This window comes from Protopterus annectens, chromosome 1.part1 (genome assembly GCF_019279795.1).
Source record: "Protopterus annectens isolate FY-2018-M chromosome 1.part1, PAN1.0, whole genome shotgun sequence".
Lineage (NCBI taxonomy): Eukaryota > Metazoa > Chordata > Ceratodontiformes > Protopteridae > Protopterus > Protopterus annectens.
In genome coordinates this window covers 1307885397-1307905126 of record NC_056726.1, presented here as the reverse complement: position 1 = coordinate 1307905126, position 19730 = coordinate 1307885397, and the positions used below count along the sequence as shown (strand labels likewise).

Below are 19730 nucleotides of genomic sequence, written 5' to 3'. Positions count from 1 at the left end.
GAATACATTCCAATTTGCAGTTCATCAAGCAGTGGCATTTCACATTTTAGGTTTGTAACTATACTGCTCTATTTTTCACACCACTTCCTTTATTCCAGACATAATTTTTTCAAACAGCACAGTCTTCACATATGATGTGTTCACTAAATGTCTTCTGGCAGCCTGCGGTTCTTTATTTCATTCTTTCAGCGTACATTAATAAATTCCACATCAGCCTGATGTCAGCAATAACTTTTTCAACTTGAGCAAAACTATTTAATTTTAGTCTTACTTATTGAGTGCTACCATCTTCATGCACGATACATGCACAACGGACACTGCTGATGGCCAGCTATCCTTTCTTTACTTTCCTCCTATATTCGCTTGTAAATCTACTGATCTTATGGAACGGTTTCACAGTTTTAGTGTTATGAAGTCAAATTCAGGGATGTAAAGATTATGGAAAACAAAGCTTTAGTATAATTCCTCAAGAATTCATGAAATAATTTAATAATACATGTGCCCTCTATTGGATTTAAAATTCACAACTGCTTCACATTTAAAATAACTAAGGAATCGCACTATACAGGGACTCAACACAATCAAATGCCACATTTGTTTTTTGGCTGGGCTTGTATAGGCCCCAGGGCCGATAGCCTAGTACCTCCCTATGAACCTATAATTTTCTTGGGTGGCAAAAGCCAGGGTACCTTTTTGGCTGGGCTTGTATAGGCCCCAGGGCCAATAGCCTAGTACCTACCTATGAACCAGTTGTAAGTGTCAGGACTTATTCATTTACAAAGAATCAGTCACATTTTAATTACTAGAGAATACATAAACAAGTTAAAACTCAACATATAGTTCATGAATTGTTTTTGTTCTGGATTAGACAGCATTGTGAAAAATGGTTCCAGAATCTGTTAATATTTGAGTGTTTTCTTCACACCTGTCAAACTTTTAGCTCAAGAAATCTGGACAAAACTAAACATAATGGGGGAGCAAATGCATACAATCAGGATCAGATCCGGGGAGCAAATGCTTACAATCAGGAACAGATTTTAAATATTACTCTGATAAACTTAGAAAGTTGACAGAACAACAGGTTTTGCTTTATTATGCATTAACACGAAGTCTGAAACTCATATGTCTATTATTATTTAGTTACTTCAATCCTCACTGATTTGTCAAAAAAACAAAGACAATTTTATGAGGAACACACCAAAAATATGAGACAAAACTCTGGAAGTTCTGCAAAGTCAGGAGAGCTGAAAAGTGTGAACTTATGCAAATTAATAGGTCAAAGCAAACATGTTATTTTCTTAAATTAGTACTACTTTCCTGGGTCGATTCTGAAAACGGTCCATATGGACCAGTACTCTACTTCTTCTTCTTTTCTTTTTTTTCGGTTCTTTCGCCACAGATCACCTCACCTTAATCGCATTGGCAGGTGGATCAGTACATGTCGAAGCAGTAGTTGCCAGCAGCCCTAACCAGCCAGACAGGACCACACAACACACAAACCTAACACACACTAGGTGTCCCCCTCCAAAGCATGTCTTTTTGATGTGGGGGGAAACCGAGCACTGGGGAGGAAACCCACCTGACCACAGGGAGGGACATGCAGAGACAGAAGGCACCCCCCAGGGGGGGATCGGATCGAGAAGACCTCTTGCTGTGAGGCGGCAATGCTAACCACTGCACCACCGTGGCCGCCCATGGACCAGTACTCTACTCCAGTAAACAAATAATAACGTCATTAAAATCATTAAATTCTACTGGTATTATGTTAACCTTCCCTTTGTAATTTAAGCAAACTGATTTTGTTAAATGATATTCAATAAAATAATTTTCAGCAAAACTATCTGGCAGCTACAATCTCCAACTGCACTTAAAACAATAGCAACTGACTAAAATACTGGTGAAGTTTTCAAATCTAAACCTAGTTTTGTGCACTTTAGCTTACTTTATTTCACCACACAAAGCAGAAGGCAGGACTATCCTTATAAATTCTGGTTTACCATTTTAGAGAAAATGCAAAAAAATCAATGCATTCAGCATCAAAGAAAGAAACACTGAATGCCCAATGACTGAAATGATGAAGGGGAAAGTTTATCATAAATGCAGCATCTGCAGTTCTTACTATTACAGTAGCAGACATCTGTTTACTGAGTGATCAGATTAAGGGTATTTAAAAAGTATTTGGCTAATCCAGATGTTAAAAATGCTGCAACAAAAATGAACCACGGATTAATGAAACCTTGTTTTTAACTTATGGTGGGAGGCTGGCATAATGGTTAAGGTGTTTACCTTACAGACACAAGGTGCAGGGTTTGATTTTCACATGGTGTAATTGGCTAGGCTTAAAATGGCCCACAAGGACAGGTAGTCTAGTACTAATCTATGAAACTATGAAACTATGTTTGGGTAATGACAAAACCTGTCCCAAACTCCCAATAAAAATGACCTGCAGCAACAAGGAAGTAGCCAATGATAAAATCTGCATGTTGTATAAAAGGAAAACAAAAGTGTAGAATGTAACGGTCCTAAATAAAAATTATACCAGTGCTCGCCATGCACCTGATAATCAAGACAAATGTCAGACATTAATAACACAATGACACTGTTCAAAAGGAAACTGGACGAGTGGATGGAGCACTGTAAAGTCATACCAGGGATAGCGCCCACAACCCTCCTGGACATGGGCATTCATTACTAAATGCAATCCTGGGTAATGACTAGCATATCTATGGTATTACATTGGGATGAAACGACTAGGCTTGAAATGACCTCCAGGTTGATAGCCTAGTAAATTCCTATGATCCTATGATAAAGAAGAAAAGTTAAGGTATAACAAAATAAAGATAAATTCATTTATACAATAACACAAATCTAGCACATTAAAAGTATGGGCCATGCTGTGTAGCTGACTAAATGACACTCAAAGAGACTTTCATTATGATTATGGAAAATGTTTTAAACAGAGTTGCACATCTGTAATCCTTACCACAAGCCTCTGGCGCCCTCTCTTGGTAAGTGAAGTGTAGCTGTAGCTCATTCTCCGACATCTGGCTAATGAACACCTTTAGTAAACACCGGATAATGAACAGTGCATTGTGGGCCTGCCAGATAAAGAGTTGGCTGCAAAAGAAACAAAGTGACAGAGGAAAATAATTTGACAAGTTCAAATTAGGATTTATCGTGAAAAGGCTGTGCAAGTCAGATTAATTGTATTGACTTTTACCAGGTCCTTTAAAAAAATAAAAATTGGTAAACAAAAAAAAAGTCTAATCTTCAAGCACACATAAAACATGAATAGTTTTCAGCAAAACATTCTAACTACAGTGAACAATGTTGTGAAGGTGCTCCCCGAAACTCCAACAAATCAATCAATTCTTATCAATGATTAGTTAATTTGACCTGAACCGTTCAGGCACAGAGAAAGAATCATAAGCGGTTAATATCACCCAGCAAAAAGAAAAAAAAAGTAACGGTCAAATTATGTAAATAAAGAAACACCGATTATGTCCACATGCACATTTGGCAGCATACTTGCCTTTGAAACTAAAAGATCAGAAGGTTGTAGGTTTGGTGCCTACACAAGGTGCACAGATTTATTTTATCTGGCAGCTCATGCACAGCACTAAATCTCTGACTTGGTCATAGGTGTGTACTAGGCCAATGGCCAATGAACCTTTACAAGACTTGCTCATAGAGGTGCCCTGGCATCATGCTGCCATTATTTTCCAATGTCTCTATCAAGAAGAGCCACTGGAGTGATCCCTGGGGTGAACTTTCTAATTCCCATCCACTCATCAAGATTTCTCTTGAAAAGGGACAGTGAGGTGCTCTGCTTGACATGTATGGGAAGTCTATTCCAGAGCATGGGCAGTCTCTGGGTTATGAAACTGTCCCTCCAGCATGTTCTGTTGACTGTGGTAATGAGGTTGAGGTCCCTGGAGCATGTGGTGGGGAGGGATTGGAATTTCTTTAGGTGTAACATTTCTAACAGGGCTGGGTCAGACATGGCTTTGTAAGTCCAGCAGAGATCACCTCTTAATAGATGATATGAGACAGAGAATAGCGGGAGTTTTTCTTGAGTCTGTCCATGTAGGGCATGTGTTTTAAGGCCTAGGATCCTTTTTGTGAGGTACTTTTGTGGCCTTTCCAGCTGTTGCATGTGTCTAATGAGGTACATGCCAAATGGGGCATTATACTCGATGACTGGCCTAATGAGGGAAGAGCAGAGAGAGAGATGATGACCTCTTTCTTCCTGGATGCAAAACCCTTGGTAATGAGATGTGCCACACAGAAGGACTTTCTCACTACAGTGGCAATGTGGTGGTCGAATGAGAGTTTGCTGTCAACCTGTGTCCCCAGATCTCTTATAACGCCTTCAGTGTTCAGTGGGCTACCACCAATGTGGTAATTAGTGGGAACTGAGATTTTCCTAAAGGGAATGACAATGCATTTTTTGGCATTAAGCTTAAGGCCATGGTTTTGACACGTCGTTGGTCTCAGTAAGGCCTTTATATAGGATGTCTACATCACTTGGGGTGTTAATAATGGCTCCCAGCTTGCAATTGTTGGTGAACTTGGTCAGCCAGAGTCCCTCCGTGTTGGCCTGGACTTCTGAGTAAATGCCAAACAGGAGGGGACCAAGGACCGATCCCTGTGGGACTCCACTCATGACTGGTCGACAGTCTGACTTGGAGTCTGCTACTTTCACACTGTGGGTTCTATCTGTGAGACAATTTGCAACCCACCTAGTTTGCCACTTAAACATTGACTGTAAATACCAGGGGTTGATGCTTAGTTTGGTGAGTCTATCAATAATTCCTGAGTGGGGAATGGTATCAAAGGCCTTGGCCAGATGGAGGTAGGCTGTATGAATTGCCTTGCCCTCATCCACAGCTCTGGTGACTGACTCAAAGAAGTCAGCCAGGTTGAGCAGGCATGATCTACCCTTCACAAAACCAAACTGCGTGGGATCCATTGTTTGGACATTCCTTATATCCTTGATAATTAGGTCCATGATGATGCGTTCCATAGCCTTACATCTCAGACTAGTCAGGTTAATGGGGCGATAATTCCCAGGGTCTGTAGTCGCGCCCCCCCCCCCCTTTATGGAGAGGGATGACTGTAGCAGTGCGCCATTCTGTAAGGACAAAGCCTGAGGTGAGACTGTGATTGAACAGGGCACACATGTGTGGTGACAGTTCACTTTGTAGTTCATTAGAACACAGCCAGGGATATTGCCTGGTCCCATGGAAGCTGTATTCTTGGCCTTGGACACTGCAGCTTTAACGTGTGCTGCAGTAATTCTGGGTGTCTGGCATTCTTCCGCCATTGTGATTGGTCCTTTGTGGGGGGGGGGTAACGCTAGCACTGAATCTGTCGGCCAGTATGTTGGCAATAGCTGATGGCTCAGTATAGGAGGTACCATTGTGCAACAAATCTGAGTATTGCTGTGGAGATTCTTGATACAACTCTAGAAGGCTTTGTGGTTGTTTTTAGTGTCTGCCACAATTCTGCCTTCATAGCTAGCTTTAGAGGCTTTGATGAGGGATCTCAACTTTTTGTTTAGGCTAATAAGGGAGTTTTTACAGTCTTGGGACTTCACCTTTTTCTGCAACAGTTTCTTCCTTCTGTTGTAGAGTTTTGTTAATGGCAGGGGATCACCAGATTGGCTTCCTTTTTTTTGAAGGACAGCATCTTGGTTCTGTTGGGTATAGCTAGTTCCATGCATTTATGTACATGTTCATACAGTGCGCATTGGTGTATGATTCGGCAGTCATGCACCTATTTTCCATTTGCAAGGGTGCCGTGAAGTTAGCCACCTCTGTTTTTAGGAGCCCAAAGTCAGCTTTGGAGAAGTTTTTCATGGTGGTTATCTTTGCTGTTGGTGTTGGGTGAGATGTAGATTTCCATGGTAATGAGTTGCTTCCTGTGCTAAAGATACATGGTTTGAGTCCTTCCACCTTTATTTGTCTACTGTGTGACCCTGACCAAGTAATTTACCCAAAATGTGCTTTGGTGCAACTGTGAATGTGGGCTAGGCTCCTTAATGGTCTCCTGGACTGCATGCCTAATAACAGATACCTAGCTGCACACAAGCACATAGAAATGCAAACCCGGTGTTCTGCTCCTTTTTACTTTATTTGCCACTTAAACACTGACTGTAAATACCATTTCCACTTTCTGCTATTAACTAGCCAAATGAAAATTATCCAGAAGGTTCTGAACTTCCATATAGAACTTGCCAAATCTGTGTTCTCCCTGCTTCCCCAAAAAACTTATTACTAATAAGTAAATTTAACCAGTCTCCTTTCATATTAAATGTTGTATACTCAATGATTTTGTTACAATAAACGTGTGCACCTGTATGTCTGTGTTTACAGTCACCTTCTTTATTTTCTTGTTCCATACTTCTCAACCTCTTAGAGCAAACAGAAGTGGGACAGAGCCCCAGAAATAGGGGCAACTTTAAAATATTGCTCTTACAAACTTAGAATGTTGATAGAAAAAACATGTTTTGCATTAGCATGAATTTTTCTGAAGGATATGAAGTCTGAAAATCAAGTGTCTGTCATTATTTTCTAACTTCAGTCTTTAATGACTTGCCACTAATTTGCCAGAAACCCACAATTTATGAAAAACGGACCAAAAATTTGAGGCCAAGAGCTGGACATTCTGTGAAAATCTGTATAGTTGAGAGGCATGGCTTGTTAGATGTTCACTTGCAATCTTTCCTTATATACACTTTTTTTAGTAGAATACTGTTTCCTGAGTACAATTTACCAGGTACAAGTACCTGTTTCTTAGGGGGACATGAAGTATTGTTCCTTTGTTCAGAGTTGCACAGCAGGCATAACGAGGTTCGAGAAATCAAACCTAAGTTGTAGGGATGGTTTTAACTCATAATGCCTCTCTCATTATCCTACAACAGCAGGCATCTACATTAATGAAGGCCTTCAATCAGTTATAGGACAGAGCAGTACTATTACCAATCCTGCAGCACAGGATGCAAGTAAATCTGCCATTATGTTACTGATCCAGCAGCAGAGGACACAAGTAGATCTGCCATTATGTTACTGATCCTGCAGGAGAGGACACAAGTAACTCTGCCATTATGTTACTGTTCTTGCAACAGAGGATGCAAGTAAATCTGCCGTTATATTACTGATCCTGCAGCCCGGGATACATGTAAATCTGCCATTATGTTTCTGATCCTGCAGTGAAGGATGCAAGTAAATCTGCCATTATGTTCTTGATCCTGCAGCACAGAATACAAGTAAATCTACCATTATGTTCCTGATCCTGCAGCGGAGGACGCAAGTAAATTTGCCTTTAGGTTACTGATCCTGGAGCACAGGATGCAAGTAAATCTGCCATTATGTTCCTGATCTTGCAGCGGAGGACGCAAGTACATCTGCCATTATATAATGTTACTTATCCTGCTGCAGAGGACACAAGTAATTCTGCCATTATGTTACTGATCCTGCAGCACAGGACACAAGTAATTCTGACATTATGTTCCTGATCCTGCAGCAGGGTACGCAAGTAAATCTGCCATTATGTTACTGATCCTGCAACACAGGATGCAAGTAAATCTGCCAATATGTTCCTGATCCTGCAGCGGAGGATGCAAGTAAATCTGCCATTACATAATGCTACTAATCCAGCAGCAAGAGGACGCAAGTAATTCTGCCATTATGTTACTGATCCTGCAGCAGAGGAAGCAAGTAAATCAGCCATTATATTCCTGGTTCTGCAGCGGAGGATGCAAGTAAATCTGACATTATATAATGTTACTGATCCTGCAGCAGAGGACACAAGTAATTATACCATTATGTTACTGATCCTGCAGCAGAGGACACAAGTAATTATGCCATTATGTTACTGATCCTGCAGCACAGGATGCAAGTAAATCTGCCATTATGTTACTGATCCTGCAGCAGAGGACGTAAGTAAATCTGCCATTATGTTTCTGATCCTGCAGCAGAGGACGCAAGTAAATCTGCCATCATGTTACTGATCCAGCAGTGGAGAATACAAGTAAATCTCACCTCTGATTTATGACATGTACTAGAATACATTTTTAAATGAAAGCTTTGTGTGTTCCACATCAGTTTGAAAAATGTAGTGGTGTACACTCCTATCACCTTAGCAGATACCATATTCAGCTACTGAGTGACCCTTGCAGTATCTTTTCAGTAGCTTTCACAAATTTTCTTAAAGCAGCTTCGCTCCGAGCCTTGTTAAATGCAAGTTAAGAGTATCAGCTCACTGGAGCAAGACAAGCTAATGGAAAGTTCTAAGAGCACTTTATACCTCTCTTGGTATTCTTGGTCATATAGAAGCTTTACTGTCTATAGGTATTAACTTAGAAGTCTATCAGGCAATGTATCAACCTAGTCGTGCAATGATGTCAGCATATGTGACAGAGTAGGGGTTACACAGTTCCTTACATCTGTTCCACATCAGTCATGTCTGTAGCCTCTTATTCACTGCAGTGCCTGCCCCCATAATGTCCTTCTCTGGAATGAGAGAGAGGGTTCTTGGCTGTTGCATCTTTCCAATACTTGGGCAGAATCTCCTTCACGCAGTCAGAAATGGCACACTCTGTTATACAAGCCAGGTGTTAGGGTGCTTATGCACACCTTTGATACTGGAAGATAAGATAAAGCTCAATCTAGCCCAACCCATGCACTTTGATTTATACTCCAATACAACTTGTGAGGAGTGAGTGGCTTCTTTTTCAAGGTAGTCTAAAAGATGAGATAGGAAACTAAAGATCCATAACATCTACTAATACATGGTGAGGGAGTTTCCCCCAGTGCCCTAACCAAACTTTTCACAGCCTAGAGAAAGTGTTATAAAGCTCTGAAGATAATGCAGTTAAAAATCCATTTTGGAAAGATGTACTTAGCTATGCCCTCATTAAATAAAACAAAGGAGATGAAAAATTGGTTCAACCTTCTTAAAACTGTGCACCTTTTTTGTGCTTGTTTTGACTTCCCACAGCTGACCATCAGTTGCTGCCAGGTCATCTCCTTATCCACTGAACCAACCAGACCTGCCTTAGACTCTCTCAGGCTAATCCCAACCCATGTCCAGGGCTGGTAAGCAGATTGAGGAATCTGGGGTAGAATCACATTGCTATCAAGGAGTTTTTTCCTCATTCTCCACCAGCAATGCACACAACTGGTAACACCCCAAGGAAGAAACGTGCAATGGGCTTCAGCACTGAACTGCCCCTCACTTCTGCAAGGGGTTCACATCAGCAGGATGCCTCAACCAGCCTCAGACAGCACCACATAGTCATTTCCTTGGTCTCCACTACTGACAGACGGGTGTGTATGTGAACACATCATGCACAGCTTCCTCCTCCCTGCATGTGCCATCAAGCACTTAAGCCACTACTTGAATTCAGGTCATCTATGCCATAGTCAAGACTTTCTATGTCACGGACACAGCCTAAAAAACTGTGCACTCTTCATAAAATACCAGAGCTGTATGCACATCCAGTTTATGATGGGCCCATTCCCTCCCTATTCCTTAAATTCCACCCTGGCAACAAAACACGAGATCAATGGACTGAATTAAGAAAAGCTCCAAAACCTCTTTTGGCAGAAAAAATAGGTCAGATTAAAGGGAAACGGATCCTTGTGAAAAACTAAATTAGAATCTCTACACATGAAATCAGGGGCTGTACCTCTCAAATCCTGTATTTGGTAGTAATGACCCCCCCCCCAAAAAAAAAAAAAAAAAACCTCAAATCTTCCAGGCTCATGCTTACACTTATCAAGGGTATCAGAACTTGTCAGAGATTTGGGATGCATGGGTAGGCTTAAAAAGATCCTTGTGGTCATCAGCCTAGTAAACACCTATGAACTTATATCTGCTGAATCATCACTTCTGTCTGACTACTGATGTTACAGAATAAAGGCAATGAGCTTCAACAGGCAGTCCTGTGCTTTTCTCTCTCCAGTTCTCCTTGTCCACCACGTGACTGGGCAATGTATCCATTTACCTCTGTCACCCTGAAAGATAGTTATTTAAAAAAATGCTTACTCAAAGGAAGGCAAGCACATCACAACATGACCAATTCTTCAAACCAAGTCACAAATGCAAAACCTTTTCAAGAACTCTGACAAGCATGTGAGGAAATACAGTTCTGCCCTCCATTAGATTTTTATTTACATATTTATGCTTTATTGACCAGGTCAAACCTGCTGGGCCAGACTCATTTTCACAGGGGACCCAGGGGATGGTACCTTAGAAACAGGTAGTTCCATCAGAAGCCTAAGGCTCACACTATAACAGATGAGCACAGTTTTGAATGAGATTATGATACAGCGTAAACGTGGCAGGTAATTACCTAACATTTATTCATTTAAGCGTTTAATAAACAAATGCCTTCCCAACTCTTGACTCCGTTTCCTGTATCACACCAGGCTAATACCACCATTTATTTTTTTTTTTCCACGTCCTCATACTCTTTATGCTTACTTAATCTTTCTTAAAACAATATTTCTGACTCCTGTGTTGGACTACAGCTTTCAGCTACTTCACTCTACTACCATTTAACATACTCAACTATTTCCTCTCTTGTGTGACTCTGCAGTTGGAAAATAAAATGTATGTACTTACCATAACACTCCATCTGTGTTGTCCATTTTCATTCTTCCTCAACAATTAGGTTTGGATCCAACTTGGCCTCTTTTTTACAGCTCGTGGAAAACTGAAAGTTCTTCTGCTCCTCTCCAACCCAAAATATACATATCAGTCCCCTAAAATACCCCAGATCTTGTTTGCAGACTTTAGTGAATGAAAGAAATTTATCTATACCAGTACCTGGAGGCTCAAATAAAGGAACATTGGTTCCTTTAGCATCTTCTGATCCTTCCAGAAGTTAAACTGGTAGGGGGTTGGAGGGAGGGAAGCTGAGGAAGAAGGTTAACAGTTTGATTGATATTGGATTCTGACACCACCTTAGGAAGAAAGTATTGGTTATTTTTTAAGGACACCCTATTGTTATGAAAAATCAAATAAGGGGGCTTAGAAGACAGGGCTTGAAGTTCTGATACTCTTCTAGCAGAGGTAATGGCCACTAAAAATAGTTTTCCAGGTTAAAAATTTTATTTCACACTTGGCTGATGGTTCAAAGGGGAATTGTGTCAAGGACTATAATACTAAACTCAAATCCCACAGGGGAGTGGCATCTTTAAAAGGAAGTCTAAGAAGAAAGGTGCCACTTATAAAAGCTTTACAAAGTTTGGAAGAGGATAAAGATAAATGAGTGATTCCTATGTGAAAATTAGAAATGGCAGCTAGCTCTATCGTAACAGTTTTGAACAAGATCCCTCATTAAAAATTGTAGCCAAGAACTTCAAAATTTTTGCACCTGGTACAGAAAAAAGGTCAATATCTTTTTGCTGTGCCCAAAAAACAGACCATTTCCATTTGTAAAAATTTCTAGTGAAAGCTTTGTGGGATGAAAAGAGAATGTGATGGAGGGGGGGAGGACAGCCTGGATTGACTAGCTATCAGCAGAATTGAAGAAACCATGTGGTCAACTTTAGGCTTAGAATATCCAGATGTACAGAGTCTGCTGGGTAAGACAGGAGGTCCACAGTAGGATCCAGAGTCTAAGACTGGCAAAGGAGATGACGCCAAAAGAAATGGAAACCAAATCTGACAAAGCCAATAAGGGGCAATGAGGATGACTTTGCTCTTCAATTGTGATGCTTTCTGAAGAAATTTGTAGATTAAAGGTACTGGGGAGAGGCGTAGGGGAAACCAGAGGGCCAATCGTGGAGAACAACATCTCTTGGTAACTCCCCCAGTGTGTGTGTGTGTGTGTGTGTGTGTGTGTGTGTGTGTGTGTGTGGGAGGGGGGGGGGGTCAGGGCATAGAAACTGCTGCAGTTGTTGAGAAGAGATGCAAAAATAGTGCAGAAAAATTAGCCCCATTGATGGGGAATCTTTCCCACCACATTCATGTTGACAGAATGGACCTGCTCAACTTGTCATGCTGAATTTCCCCAGGATGTGCCTTGCTATCAGAAATTGATTGGATGAGATCTCCCATTGCCATAGTCTCAATACTTCTCAACAGAGTCGGTAAGATTTGGTTCCTCCGTGCCTGCTTGATGTAACAGACCACTGACACATTGTCTGTCTGAATCGCAATAGTCCTGGAGGAGAGTGTGTCTTGGAAGGCCTGCAACACTTGGGGGATAGCTCTCATTTCTAGGACACTAGGACATTGATATACATATTGGCCTCTTCTGGGGACCTTGTGCCTTGTTGGACTGTCTTTCCCAAGAAGTACCCTCCCATCGATTTGGGATGCATCTTTGGTCACTATGGCCTTGGGCAGAGGAATATTGAAGAGACAAAACTTGAAGAACTTGATCAGAGAAAATCCACCAAAGAGGTAATTTTTGAATGCCTGAGTTATCTTGATCGGGGTGGAAAAAGACAGGTGGAGAATAGACCACTGAGTTGCTTGTGTCCATTTAAGGATTACTTGTGATATCTTGCTAAAGGAAACAGAACTATCACAGCAGACACTGACTCCAATCCTTGAAGAGGGATTCGATCCGAGACACATTTATTTATTTATTAATTTCACATTTATTAACCCAGCTGAGCACAGGCCCATTTAAAGTGGAGACCCGAGGAGGAAAGCTCCAGAAAAATGTACAAAATGTTTGTTTATACAATTTTCACAAACTTTTCACAAAATTGAGTAATAACAGTTATACGGGTTTTTTTAGAGCAATACAGTGGTGACCGGTATTAGGCAGATTAGCTGCAAACTTTGCAACTTTGTTGTAAGTCTGTTCAAGTTTGGAAAGGAGAGAGGACTGGAGATTTGTAAGGACTGGAGCAGCATAAAGAAGGGTTGGAAGTAGGAAGGCTTGGGTCAAGGAATTCTGAATAACCTTTTTGTCCTAGAATCATATTATTTCAACACTTGGAAGAGAGGCTGTCAAGGAAAATGTGTTGAACAAAACTCCCACGAATTGAAATGTGTATGTAAGTTGGTTTTAGTTGAGATGTGTTGTGATTGATAGCAATTCCTGGTTGAGAGCATAACTGGAGTATACGATCTTGTGCTTTGATCTACTGTTGCCTGGTTGGAGCAGTTATGAGCCAGTCGTCCAAATACGGAAACACCCAGAATCCTTGCAGTCTCAAGTGAACTGCTACCATTACCATGCACTTGGTGAACACCCTGGGGGTTGTGGTGAGACCGAAGGGCAGGGCTCTGAAATGGCAATGACTGGCTCCCTGCTGGAAGCTTAAGTGTCTACTGGATTGCCTTTTCACTCTGATATGACAGTATGCATCCTGAAGATCTATTGAGCACATCCAATCGTCCTTGTGCAGAAATGGCAGAATGAACTGCACTGTGACCTTTCAGAACTCTGAGTGCTGAAATGACTTATTCAGATTGCTGAAATCCAAAACTGGTCTCCAGTCCCCGGTTTTCTTTGGCACTAAAAAGAACATTGATTAAGTTACGAATTCTCTGGTCTGGTGTGACCTCTTGGGTGACTTTCTAGCAGCTTTTTTCATTTCTAATGCTGCTGCCTTCCTTTGACTGGGTGGAACATCTGCAATTTTTACTGTACAGGAAAGAGGAAGGAAAAAGGGAATTATATAATCTCCAGAAATAATTCTCTGCACCCATGAATCTTTTGTAATCTGTAGCCAAGCTCTCTGGTGCAGGGAAAACCGACCCCCAACTGCCTCCAGAGGTGGACAATTAGGCCTCTTTTCAGGACCACTGACAGGATGTGTCAGAAAAAGTATCTCTAAATCCTTGATTCTGCAGCTCGCCTCTGCCGTGTGGATGGCATCTACCATTAGAATTCCCCCTCTACCTCTGGGGCAACTATCTCCACGTGGATCTTGAAAGGGAACCTTGGACTTTTTGAACCATATTTTTCCACTCCATTGATTCCTAGAAAAGGTCCTTTGAGGGGTCAAAAAACGTATGCCCACAGCAGACAGGGTTTTACCTTCCTGCTGGACAGTCTTTAACCTTTGGGCCAAATAGTGAACTTCTGTCAAAAGGAGCATTGAAGAAAGAAGACTTGAAGTGCTACGAGAAATCACACAGGTGCATCCAGGTATGCCTCCTAATGGAAATCCTTGAACCCACCACCCTTGAGATACCTTTAGCTGCATATGAAATGAGCCTCATGGATGCATTTGAAATGGACTGTAGGGTAGCCAACTGTGAGAATATAGAACTTTCTGCCTCAGAAGTAACAGTTCCTGAGAGGGATTTGGTGAGTTATTTAATCAAATCCCTTTGAAATCTAGTAAAGTGTGCCAAACAGTTCAGTGATTGAAGTGTAGTGGTCCCTGAAGCATACATATGCTTCCCAAATCTGTCCATCACCCTAGACTCCCTATTAGGAGGGTGAACAGAGGAACTTTGTTCAGCAAGTTCCTTCTTTGTGGCTGCCACTATGACCATTGCATGCATAGGTACTCCTTTACTCAACAACTCCCTATCCTTGGGTGGTGCCAGAATCCTGTCTGATCTTTTGGGGACTGGCTCAATGGAGCCAGGTTCCTGCCACACCCACAGAGAGATCAAATCAATGAGCTTGTGCGGGTGGAGTCACCCAGGAGGTTGATGGGCCACACCCCAAAGGCTTCCAGGAATACAGATTCCTCTTCGGCAGGGTAGTTGGTAGACCAAACACCTCTTTGTTCTAGGATCTCTAGGATGTCTTTAAAAAAGACATCAGGTGATGATCTTGGGGACCCTTCCCCCTCACCAAAATCAGTATCTCCCGTGAAGACTCCTGAGGGTAGTCTAAGTGCCTCTTTTTACACTTTCTCTTCCTAGGGACTTCTTTGGCAGGGTGTTCTGGAGAAGTATCGGAAGAAATCAATACACCCTGTGGCGTATCCTGGAGACTCTGAGTTGACTGTCCTGGTGGAAAAGGGGAGAAGGATGCGGAGGCTCTTGACGTAAAGACAAGTGGGACTGGGAAGTGGAAGCCAAGGAAGGTAGATTTAGCCCTTCTCTAGGAGCAGAGAAAGCTCCGTCTCGACCACTTCGAAGGCAGAACACCCTGGGAAGGAAAAAAACAATGGCTCTGAGAAGACATGCTTCTGAACCATTGATTTCCTCAGAACCAAAGGCATACCCACTCGAAGCAGGGTCAGAGCAAAGCTGTCAAAGGCCGAGGCTCCAATGGGCAAAGATGGCTCCAACAATCTCGAAACAGACTAAGACACCGGATCCAGAGCAGAAGCTACAGCACCAAGAGTCATCTGGCTCTGATGTACTTGGAGCTGGTACACTCTCCGGAAAGGTCCAAAGGATGATGAAGGGAGCAAATTCTTCAACATAAGTTTATTTTTTATATCCACAAAGGTCCGTAGATTAAAAGCCTTTCAAATATCACAAGACATGTTCAAATGATCCAGGTCTAAACAGTAGAGAGACTAGTCAAGTGTATCAGCCATTTGTAATCCAAAAAAATACATACTAAAAGAAAGAAAATGGGAATTTTTTTTTTTTTTTAATATGATAACGAATAAAGGGAGAAAAGTTACCAAAGATGGTAACCAAAACTACCGGAAATGTATTAGAAAATGAAAGAAAATACCAACAATGATAATACCCTTCCTACACTCTTTAGTGTAACTTTAAGACAGGGCTATTCTAGAAGAAGATAAAAAATATATATATTAAATCTGTTTTTAAACTCACAAATACCACAAATGCTCGAGGGCCAACTGAGACCACATCCGTATGCGAAAGCGGCAAAAGAGAGCTGAAGTATGGTAGGGGACTTGGTGCATTGTGAGTAGGAGAGGAGCTTCAGAGCTTTCAGTGTTCCATGAGTTGTAAAAAGTGACAGAGCTGGTTCCAAGGGTCAGTTCCGAACCCAGTTCTTGAGGAATGAATGAAAGTGGCAACATCAGATTCTTTACTGTCGGTCACCAATTTTTTTCTTTTCTTTGTACACTCATTTTGCATTTACCTTGTGCATTTTACCTTTTTTTCATTATCGTGTACATTGTCTACATATTTGATTGTTTACATTCTTCTCTTGCCACCACATAATTCTACTGTGAGTGATATTGATTTACTACTGTAATTTGTATTCTGTGGAGCTTTTCTATCCAGACCACCACTGAAAATTGTCCAGTTGGATTTTCCTAGTAAACAAATGTCAATCAATTGATCAGTCAATAAATAAACTGAGGCCAAATACAAATTACAATCTAAGACAGGTAAGAATCATTTGCAAACTTATCAATTAAGCTAGAATGCAATACTTCTCTGCCGAGACAGAGAATCTCTTCCATTCAGCAGAAAGATTAGTTGTGTAAGAATTTACCATAACCTTAGATGTCCTTCTTTTCCATGTTGCAATATTCATAACTGTAGGGAGGTCGCTACCTGCAGCACCAAACATGCAGCCAGTATACCAAAGTCTTAGGAGCAGGGGTACGTGTGACATTGCCTGTCAGAGCCATAAGCCGAAGTGACATCTGCACGTACCCACTTCAGAAATGACTGCCGCATACAGTAGTACCCCTAGGAAGCAAAAAAAAAAAAAAAAAAGAAGAAGCTTTTCAGACCCACATATTCCACTACGCAAGAATGCACCTGTATGCGACTGTTGTTGTGTCTTGTTTGGATGGAGAGGAACTAGGGTGATGCCCCACAAGAAGGATAAACACGGTAAGAGGGGACAGGATGGAGGGACTGAATATTGCAACATACAAGAGAAAGAGATCCAAGGTTATGGTAAGTTCTTACACATCTAATCTATGTCTTTCTATTCTCATGTTGCAGTATTAACTGTAGGGAGAGTACCAAAGCTTTAGGTATGAGCTTGGGTGGTAGGTTGAGAGGCCCTAGTCTAGAAGACCCTGTAAAATTGACTTAGCAAACCAAGTTCTGGCTCTACAAATCAAATCTAATTTGTAATGTTTGGTAAAGGTATAAACTGAAGACCAGGTGGTCACCTCCAGTATGGAAGCGTAGTCCACCCCCCCCTAAAAAAGGCTGCTGAAGAGGCAGCTGCTCTAGTAGAATGAGCTCTCACATTGGCAGTTAAATCTTTTCCATGAAGGGAATAACAAGCAGACTTCTGAAATCCATGATGATATAGTCTGAGAGACTGCCTTCCCCAAAGGCCCTTGTGTGAAAGGAGACAAACAGCTGGTCAAACTTTCTAATGGATTTGGTCTTGTCCAGGTAATACCAAAGTTGTCTATGAACATCCAAGGAATGCAAAGTTCTTTCAGAGGAATTTTGAGGTTGAGGGAAGAAAACAGGAAGGTTAATGGTTTGATTCAAGGACAGCTCATTAACCACTTTAGGCATGAAGGAAGGATTAGTCCTGAGGGAGACCCTGTCCCTATGGAAGATAAGGTAAGGAGGGGTAGCCATCAAGGCCTGGATTTCTGAGACTCTCCTGACGGATGTGAGGGACACCAGCATTACTGTTTTCCAAGTACATAGCTTTAAGTGATGCTGATTGAGCTGGGTTCAAATGGAAGTAATGTGAGTTCAAGGACAAAATTAATGTCCCATGAAAGAGGTATAGGTTTACAAGGGTGTCTGATATGGAGGACCCCTTTTAAGAATAGCTTTACTTCTAATCTGGATGCCAAAGGAGGTACTAAGGGAAAACAGGTGAAAATGGCTGACGAGTGTAGATTAACAGAAGAGTAAGTCAGTCCTGAATGTAGAAGCTCACATAAGTAAGAAAGGATCATGGATACTAGAAGAAAAGGGTCCTGTTTTTTCTTTCAATACCACCTGGAGAATCTTTTCCATTTCGACACATAATGAACTACAGGAGTCCAGAAAACCTAGTACCAGGAGAAATTGAGTACGTCCTCTGAATATAGGTGTCTTTAGGGGCTCAGAACTCTATCATCCATAAGGTAAGTCTGAGGTTGAGCACCTGAAGGTATATGAGGGACCCCCCCGTCTTGTGCGAGTAGGTCGAATTGGTGGGGAACCTGTGGTGATTGCCCTTGGCTAGCAGGTGAAGTAGGGGAACCCAATGCTGCTTTGGCCAAAAGGGGGTCACCAGCAGGATTTTTGGTTTGTCCCTCTGGATCTTCAGATGGATCTTTTGAATCAGTGTGAAAGGGGAAAGGCATAAAGATACATCCCTGCCTAAGAAAAAGAGAAGGCGTCCACTTTCTAAGCCTATGGATGTGGACATCTTCTGAAAAACAGAGACATCTGCCTGTTCTGGGAGGAGGCAAACAGATCTGCCTGAGGAATATCCCACTTGTGAATAAGATCCAAGAACACCTCCCTGTGAAGCATCCATTCATGGGAGGGTGCAGAGTTTCTGTTGAGAGTGTCCACCATCACATCCTCTGTGGAAGAAATATACATTGCTTGCAGGTGAATGTGAAGCTTTGCTGCTAGGTACCAAATCTGAACTGCCAAGCTTCAAAGTGGATAGGACCTTGTCCCCCTGCTTGTTGATATACCACAGGCCAGTCATATTGTCCGTGACTACTTTCAAGGTGCTTGGTAGGAGAATTTGGTGGAATGTTTGTAATGCTAGGAGAAGGGCTCTCATCTCTTTGATATTAATGTGTCCCCTTTGTCTGAGGGAGGACCACTCTCCCTAAACTTTGTTCTGTTTGTTGTGGTTTTGCAGCACTGCTCCCCAACCCAGATCTGAAGCATCTGTGTAGATGAGTTGTAAGGGTGGAGGGGTCTGCAAAGGTATACCCTGATTCACATTGATACTGCAATCTACCATTCCAATTCTTTTTTCAGGCATGGGAGAAGAGGGAGGGGAGTATCCAGAGGATGGCAATGCTGGTTCCACCGACTCTTCAGAGCCCACTGGAACTTCCTCATATGCAGCCTTACCAAAGGTAGCATGGGTATCAAGGATACCATCTGGCATAGGACTCTCAGGAATTCCCTGGCTGATATGGTTTGGAGACAGAAGTGTTTGAAGGTAATGTGTGAGGGCTTCTACCTTCTGGCAGGGGATGAAGGCTACCATTTTGTTTGTTCTTATCCTGCACCTCAAGATGACCAGGTCCTGGATGGGTGTCAGGTGAGACTTTTCCTGGTTCACGGTGAACTCTAGGTCTGCCAAAATTTTGGACATCATGTGTAGGTGATGGTGAAGTGTGTGGCAGTCCTGGTGGTGGATTAACAGGTCATCCATGTATGAGTATATCTGAATGCCCTGCATTCTGCAGTGGGCGATAACTGGAGCTAGGCACTTTGTGAATACTCTGGGAGCTGTGGAGAGTCTGAATGGCAATGCAGAAAATTGAAAATGCAAAGAATCCACTGAGAAATGCAGGAATTTCCTGTAGCTGGGGTGAATGGGGATATGAAGATAGGCATCCTTCAGATTCAGGGATACCATGAAAGCTTGGTGGGGAATGAGGGGTAGGAGATGATGCAAGGTGAGCATTCTGAAGGTAGGCACCTTGAGAAAAAGACGAAGACTAACAAATCCAGAAATGGTCTCCAAAGACCATCTTTTCTTGGGACCAAGAACATCCTGGAGTAAAATCCATTGTTTGTCTAATCTAGAGTCACTCTTTCTATGGTGCCCTGAGCTAGCAGCTGATCCAGAATTGGAGGGAAGAAATTAAGTTTACTTGGAGGGAATTGGGGTATCCCCTGGAAAGGAGGAATTGTGAACCAAGTCATAAAATAACCTTTTTGAATGATGAAGAGGACCCTAGCATCTGAGGTGA

The 19730-nt window shown here is 42.0% G+C and overlaps 1 protein-coding gene across 1 annotated transcript in view; it reads right to left on the bottom strand.

The window, feature by feature from the left end:
- The window catches only part of DYM (dymeclin), a gene marked incomplete in the record, with an annotated part of 2754049 nt that overhangs the window by 2318051 nt on the left and 416268 nt on the right, over positions 1-19730 (bottom strand). Inside the window, 1 exon segment of the mRNA XM_044081708.1 lies at positions 2984-3117. Within this exon segment, the coding sequence (XP_043937643.1) occupies positions 2984-3117 (134 nt within the window).